The sequence below is a fragment of the Nasonia vitripennis genome, chromosome 1, assembly GCF_009193385.2.
Source record: "Nasonia vitripennis strain AsymCx chromosome 1, Nvit_psr_1.1, whole genome shotgun sequence".
Taxonomy (NCBI): domain Eukaryota; kingdom Metazoa; phylum Arthropoda; class Insecta; order Hymenoptera; family Pteromalidae; genus Nasonia; species Nasonia vitripennis.
The window spans coordinates 25,444,749-25,453,250 of record NC_045757.1 but is presented as its reverse complement, the minus strand read 5'-3'; the positions used below and the strand labels follow the sequence as shown (position 1 = coordinate 25,453,250).

At 38.0% G+C, this 8,502-nt stretch overlaps 1 protein-coding gene across 2 annotated transcripts in view; it reads left to right on the top strand.

Annotated features, from left to right (window-relative positions):
- The window catches only part of Or170 (odorant receptor 170), a 37,389-nt gene that overhangs the window by 15,706 nt on the left and 13,181 nt on the right, over nucleotides 1-8,502 (top strand). Inside the window, exon 3 of one of the 2 annotated variants that reach the window (XM_031933509.1) lies at nucleotides 457-659. In XM_031933509.1, coding sequence (XP_031789369.1) covers nucleotides 457-659 — 203 coding nt within the window. Of the gene's footprint in view, nucleotides 1-456; nucleotides 660-8,502 lie in introns of those variants that run through there. The other variant, NM_001190627.1, reaches the window with a different exon arrangement.

The window sequence follows — 8,502 nt, the reverse complement described above, 5'->3', positions numbered from 1 at the left end:
CTTTCAAGCCAAATACTACATGGAATCAATTTTTATTTCAATAAAAAAATTCTTTTGTATAAAAAGTCCAATAGAATACATTACAGATCATAACACAAGGAAGAATATAAAAAGAGTCTTGGCTTTAAAGCGTTGCAGTACATTCTATTGTAGTGATATCAATACCTTTAAGAATTTCATTAAAAAATCATAGTGGCAAACGCCACTCGTCCCTCGGTTTACCTTGCTTAGAGTTTTATAATATATTTCGAGCCAACTTCTATAACTGAAAAACGTATAAGGTCCGCTCGATTGAAAAGAAACTTTTCATTTATTATTCAAGAAGAACATACTGTTCGATTGTACAAACATACAAAGACCAATCATCATCATAGCAATTTAAATAATTGTGCGATTATAATAATAAAAAAAATAATAGTAATTTCTTTCCTGCGCTAACTCAGTGACTGATTGTAGTTCAAAAGACAATCATGGAGTTGAAGGTAGAAAGGAAAGCAAAATCAGGATTAAGGGAGGAAGATATTTTTAATAATAAATACTTTATACTAAACAAAAAATTGTTAGCATTAGTTGGACTTTGGCCTTACCAGGATGCTCGGTTAAAAAGAGTTGTAAGGATTTTACTAGTCTTATGCATTTACTCGATGATGATACCACAGGTATTTAATATTTATAAAACATTATTTTATTTCTGTATCTTGAAGATCAAGATGGACGATTAGCATTAACTTTTTCAATGAAATGCATTATTGGTTACTTTCATTTAATACCCATACCCGATTAATTAATACATCTATATTTTTATTCGATATAGTGATGCTACATAAACATTGCTTTATAAAAAATCAACCAAATGGTAGTTACGAGTGATTTCGTTTGAGAGATCGAAAATATTTAAGAAAAGTATACGCTTTTTTACTGGTCAGCAGTAGGCAACAAGAAACTTTTCTTTGTCCGCTAATTAAATTATTTTACTGCAAATTTTTTATTTTTTACCATATTTTAATATTTTTGAAAATTTTCTTTTTAAATTATTTATATACGTTTTATACAGTTTAATAATTTTTTCTAAATATTAATATTCTGAACTATATAAGTATATTATAAAAAACGTCTGATTTGAATCCGCTTCATAATCATGAAAAACGAAAAATTCATGTATGCGTTACAAAAACTATGATGAGCACCAAAAGCTAAGTCGGCTTATCGACCTCGTCTGGGCACTTAAAAAATAAATTAAACTCTTCACACTCAATGACAATTGTGACTCTTTTATGATCAGCGAAGTAAAATAGTACATTGTACAACAAGGGGCGAAAATGGGCTTTTCCAAGCGAGGATGATGTTTGAGCACGAGTGGTAGTCGAGGGCGCCCTAGGGGCGAAAACGACCTTTTTCGCTCCTCTCGATTTCCGATTCTCAAATTATTTTAGGCTCGTTCTACCTTATAGGGAGCGAAAGTGGATTAATTTATACATGTATTATGACCAGGGACTCTTGCTCTACATTTTGTTTGACGCTCGGGAAACCCTATTTTTGGTCCACTTTATAGGCGCCGAAGCAGTAAAATAGTATATCGTGTACCAGGGGCGTGAAGTGAGCTTTTTTTTAGACCAAGTGTGGAGCTTTGAGTACAAGGCAAGCCGAGCTAGCACGAGCCGAAGACGAGTACTGTAAGATTGGAACCACACGAGGTCAAAAAGCTAACTTAGCCCTCGGTGCAGACCATATTTTTTGTAAAGTGCGGATATATTTTTGTGTTCTTATACGTGTTGAGGGGGGATAACGTGACTTTTTGACATGGTAACCACGCTCTTGTTGGAACAATATAGTTAAGCAAAATTTTTCAACTTTTCAAAATCTATCTTTATCGGTGTCTATACATTTCTGATGTCTATTTTTATTATAACTCTTTATATTCAAGTCCACAGCTCTAATGGTTGTAAATTTATTTTCATGTCAGTCCATATTGGTTCCAGCACCTATACTTCTAGCTCTATTTATCTTTTTACTATATTCCTGTCTCTAAATACATTATCTTTATAAACATCTCCATGACAATTTTTTAATTTACCATTACCTTTACGTCTGTTTTGCTCTACGACTTATCTATGTCGTCATCTTTGTCTTTCTTGATCTTAAGACATATTTTTCTTAATACGTAAACATATTTATCTATATGATATTACTAAGTTTCTCTTCTAATTTACCTCAAATTTTGTTCATCTTACCCTGGTAGCAGCGTTCCCGAGAAAGTACCTGGAAACTACCGAGATTTTTCAAATCTAGCAGGTTTCCAGAGTAGAATCTAGACGAAAACCCCGATAAATCAGACATGATTTCTGGAAGAAATCTCGGTAGAATTTTTTCTCCACTATCATTTGTTCATATAACCTTACTTTTTACACCAATGGTCCTGCTCTTCATTGACATTGTTTGAAAATATTCATAAATTGATGAATATATATACCCTATAAATTCATCTACAATGTTTTTTAAAGGGGAAACATGATTTTTAAGGTGCACATTAATAGTGAAAACCTAATCCTACACATGCATGCTCTCATACATGACAGTATGTACAGCATTGTGTACTGACTGATTTTGTATTATTCGAGTACAATTACTGTGTCAAAAGTGTCATTGATGCACTCAAAGTCACCGATGATGAGGTTTGCACAGGTATTTCAATCTCATCAGTATGCAAGCCAGTTACTCTCAACCACCAAATCTTTCATAATCATGGTAAATCCATGATATTAAAGGTGGATGTCTGTTCTTTTGCGTTAAGACTTGTTCAATTATTTAGAAACAGACTGGCATATCAGTTTTTACTTAACAGTCTTGGTTCGGCTTTTCACCCTGAACACTATGGCTTCGGCGTCAAAAAATGCAGGTAGCTCTGTACATGAAAGTCGAATTCATATCAGCTAGAATTAATTCAACTCAATATATTGTTACAACATGCCAACACAAATTAAGTTGCAAAATTTCATCTCTCTAAGTATGATCGTTTTCAAATGAGAGCCAAAATAAAATTGTGAAAAAAGTAATCGAAATCAATAAAATTTGATTTTGCTCTCACTTGAAAACTATCATACCTAGAGGGCTGTGTATGGTTAGGTTTTCACTCTTAATGGGCGATTTGAAAATTATATTTTCCCTTCAAAATCATTCTAGATGAATTAATAGGCTAAATATTCATCATTCAACATTGACTGAAACTGTGAAAACTGTAGTTCTGTCTGCTATTGTATTCTGCTGTATAACATAGCAGACATCCTCTACAATACGCATCATATATTTCTAGTATGCCTATGCCTGACTTGAACCGTACGCGCATGCGCAAAAAATTAAGAGAACTTCTGCTACTCGGGTTTCAGCGTAGAAACTACGCATATTTCTTGACGACGGATTCTGGGTTTCATTTCTACCGAGTCGCTAGGGAGCGGATCAAAACTTATCGGCCATTTGCTACCAGGATAGTCTCTGTAATTATTCCTGAATCTATATATTATTCTATTTCTATCTATGCCTGTAGGGGGATAAGGAGAGCCTTAGGGTGGCTATTCTTCATAATATAAAAACAAACAAATTAGTGAATATATAGATATACTTTAATAAATAGGGTCTAATCGCTATGTGCGGAACCGAGAATTAGATCGCAGCGATCATTGTGATGGTTTCCGGTACTGTGGGGCCCACGATTACATTACTGTATGCAGGAAAGGAGTGAAAAATAATAAAATTGATGATTGTATCCTTCACGAAATGACGTCACGTTAACAAAGAACGCCTGGTGTAATAGTTGGATCTTTATTTTCTGGATAGTTAGCAAATACTGTATAATGAGCAATAAGTGTTGAAGTAACATAAGTCTCGATTATTTGCCAAACAAGTAAAAAATGTTTACATTGAACGCAAAGAAGCTAAAAGTGACAAGAAGAAAAAGACAAAGCAACAGACAAGTTATTAACCTGTTTTTTTAAATTTTCATGGCTTTTTAAGTATTAAGCATTAAGAAACCAGAATTGATTTAAATAAAGTATTAAGCAAAACATTTGAATTATATTGTTTAAAATTTTGTCAATTAAATAAGATGGTGAAAATAAGTTGAGAATAAACTCATTGCATAAGTTTAACTCATAATATACATCGTTTTTCTCTAATGTCCCTAGAAAATACCGATCAGCAGATCCTTTAAAACAACAGAATCCTCACATAGATTCTTTTTTAATTTGCCGTAGAAAAAATACCGTTTTACAAAAATAGAAAATAATTTGCGTATAAAGTTCTGTATACAGCGAATAGAACAAAAACCGAAACGCGATCTTTGTTTTTTAAGGCAACAATTCATTCTCTACGGTTTTAGTCAAATTCATGTCTCGAAGGGTGTGTACTTGATCTTCCAAGGATTCTATATCTATAAATTACCCTGGTAGAAACGGTATCCAAATTATTTGGAAGTATTGAGGTTGTCAATCTCAAAACTTGGTAGTTTTCATTGTCAGTTTTTGTTACAAGATGTAACGCTTTTTATCCTAGTTCTTTGGCAGTTTTTAGATTGAGTATTCTTAACTATTTTCTTCCAAAGATAGTTGGTGAAATAGTATGACACAGGTGCACGTGGTTAATGGCGATTCAAGGTTTTTTTTTTTTTTTACATGGCATTTGGAACTCGAAAGTTCATCGCCTCATCTACGCAAGCCTTTCACGCTGCCCTATCTTGTATCAACCCCACCCAAGATGCACCTCTCCGATCGACACCCACCCGTCCTATTTCTACTAGATCCGCTTTTACGTTGTCCTCCCATCTACGTATAGGTCTACCTAGAGGTCGCGTTACCATCGGCCTGCCCTTCATGACACGCGCTGCCGTACGGTCGTCTCCCATTCTCGCTACGTGCCCTGCCCATCCCAATCTGCGCGATTTTATTATTCTGTTAATATTTGGTGACGCGTACAGATTGTGTAACTCATCATTGTGTAGTCTCCTCCATTCCCCGGTTTCCTCATCTTTCTTCGGCCCGTATATTTTTCGCAAGACTTTATTTTCAAATACCCTAAAACGGTTGTCCGCCTGCTTAGTGAGAGCCCACGTTTCGCACCCGTACAGAACCACCGGCAGTATTATTGTCCTGTATATTCTTATTTTAACGTTTTTAGACAACAGCCTCGACTTAAGTAAATTACTCACGGCGTAGAAGCAAGCATTACCCGAATGGAGTCTCTTATTTATTTCGACATTAATCTCGTTTCTATCATTTATGGTCGTACCCAGATACCTGAATTCTCTAACCTTTTCAAAAGTAAAATTCCCAACTCTGAGATCTTCCTCCCCTCTGCAGATGCCTAGCTTATCCACAATCATGTACTTTGTTTTTGATTCACTCACTTCTAACCCTGTATACTCCACCGCTTTTATGAGGATTTCCGCGTTTCTTGCTACCGTTTCCCTACAATCCCCCAGTATATCCAAATCATCTGCGTAGCCTAGTATCTGCGTTGTTCCATTAAGCGTTGCACCCATCTGGCTAACCTGCATTTTTCTAACGGCATACTCTAACGTTAAGTTGAACAGCACCGTAGAGAGTCCATCCCCTTGTTTTAAACCATCGCGTATCATGAAGGGTTCTGATACATTACCGCCTACTCGGACCTTTCCCGTGCTTCCATTCAGACATATTTGAATTAATCTCACGAGTTTTTTCGGTACACCGAGAAGTACTAGAATTTGATACATTTTGCTTCGCTTAATAGAGTCGTAAGCTTTTTTAAAATCTATAAATAGTTGGTGTATGGTTTCGCAAAATTCCCACTTTTTCTCTAACAACTGTCTTATGGTAAACATTTGATCGCTCGTCGATCTGTTGCGCCGAAATCCGCACTGATAATCTCCTACTATATCTTCCGCGAATGGAGTGAGTCTAGCTTGTATTACGTTTGACAGAACTTTGTAGCACGTTGCTAAAAGTGAAATACCCCTATAGTTATTGCAGTCTGTCTTATCCCCCTTTTTAAAAATCGGTATAATGATAGATTCCTTCCAATTTTCGGGTATTGTTTCATTTTTCCAGATGGCACATACTAGTTTATAGATTTTGAAAGTGAGCTCGACGCCCCCATATTTGAGTAACTCAGCTGGTATAGAGTCATTTCCCGCGGCTTTGTTGTTTTTTAGTTTTTTAATCGCGGCCTCTACTTCTTGGTAGCTCGGTTCCTCCACGTGGGGTTCAGCAGTGTGAATTTCGTCCCCTAATTCTTCGCTATTTTCGTGCTCGTTTAATAATTTATCGAAATAATTTTTCCACAGCGACAGTAATTCGTTGTCATTTGTTACGAGGTCCCCGTTTTCGTCCTTCATCAATTGCGCTCTACTCCTAAAACCCTTTCTGATGGCGTTAATCCCTCTGTACATTTCGCGGGGGTTATTTTCCTTACTGTTAGTTTCTATTCTCCTAATAAGATTCTTTTGATACTCCCGCTTCTTATTTCTGTAGATCGCGCTCATCCGTTTCCTTGCGTTAGAATACTCTTCTACGGTCCTATCGCTTCTATTTTGTAAGCTATCTAATTTAGCCTTTTTGCGCCTTTCAAACCAGAGTTCGCACTCTTCGTCAAACCATGGTTTGCTCTTTGGCTTTTTCTTTTTACCCAGTACTTTGTTCGCGGCCTCTTTTATCGTTTTTTCGATGTCCCCCCATAAGCTATTCGGTTCGTCATTCCCCTCCGGCGATGTGTTTGCTTCAAGTGCCTGAAACCTATTATTAATTTCTATCTGGTACCTAATTCGCTCTGTTCTATCTCGTAGTTTCTCAATATCGAAGCTTTCTACCTTGTTTGCTCGCTTACTATTTTGATTCGCTACTAGTCTAGCTCTTAATTTGGCTACTACTAGGAAGTGGTCCGAGTCGCTATCTGCCCCTCTGTAAGCCCTTACGTCAAGAACATTAGTATGACGTCTTTTTTCAATGAGGAAATGATCAATTTGGTTCTGTGTGGCCCCGTCCGGCGATGTCCACGTTGCCTTGTGTATGTTCTTGTGCTTAAAACACGTAGTTTTGATTATAAGATCTTTTGCCGCCGCGAAATTTATGACCCTAATACCGTTATCATTGCTGGCTTCGTGCAGGCTTTCCTTACCTATAGTAGGCCTAAACATTTCCTCCCTACCTATTTTAGCATTGAAATCGCCTAATACTATTCTTGTGTCGTAAGACGCGAACTGGTCGATTACCTGCTCTAAAGTTTCGTAATAGAGATCCTTAGCTTCTTCTTCTTTGTCCTCCGTAGGACAGTGTACATTAATAAATACATATCTATACCATTCACCTTCGATAATGATGTACGAGAGCCTATCATTGACGGATTTGAAACTTTTAACCGAATGTATGATGCTTTTGCTTACGAGAAATCCGGTGCCTAGAGATCCCCCACTCCCGGCCCCATACAGGTACGTGAAGTTACCCGATGCTAGTACTCCGCCATCTGGCCACCGCGATTCCTGTATTGCTACACAAATCTAGATTGTACCTATCAGCTTCCTTTACGAGTTCTTTAAACGCACCTGCTCTGTATAGACTGCGAACATTCCAAGTTCCGACCCTTAAGTCCCTTTTGGTTCGGATTTTATTTTTTTTGAGCCATGATGTTATGTTAAACCCGCGCGCTTCGGATCCTGTTCCGATCGCAGGTGAGTCCACCGTTCTAGAGGTGATAACCCCCATACCTCTCTAGAACTAAGTATGAGAGCTTTCCGACTTTGACGAGGACAGTGTCAATTCGTCGTCAGACACACTACGGTTTCATTCTCGCATCCTAACGCCCCCCTGCAAGGCAGCGCGCCTTCGCTGGCATCGTTACCGCGTAAGACCAGGTGACGAATCATTCTATACATCCCCTTTCGGGGCAGTTGTCATCGCTCCCGCATCCTCCTCGGCAGCAGGATTTTGGCCCATTTTTGTAATGTGTGATGAAAGAGATAGATTGAGAGATAAGAGATAATGTGAAGTGTTTTTGTTGTTGTGGTGCTTGCGTAGTGTTTCTAGATGAATGCGTTCGACAGTGTGGGCTCATCACACCCACGCCTGTTCCTATCGGCTGTCCGCGGCTGCTTATTCAATTTATTCGCAGCTAACCTCTTTCTCAGGGGCTGTTCCTCTATCCGCAACCTAAGGACGCGCTGTGTAGTGGTGATAGGCACCCACCCGTCCGATCTGGACGACAACGCCCAAGACCCGCTTAGGGTAGCGGCATTGTAACAGGGCGATTCAAGGTTAGAATTGGAAAATCATTACTAGCAGGCTTGTATTCGAGTTTTTGTTTAATAAAAGTATATAAGAATAATGATTTGCATGCGAAATATCATCCGAAAAATTTCGAGTGACCGGGGACTCGAACCCGAGCCCTGCACAAGAATAGCCGCGCGCCTTAGCCAACCGAGCCAAGTAAACGTTGCCATTTGACCAACTATCTTGGGCATTACTTTTCAAAAACAGCTCG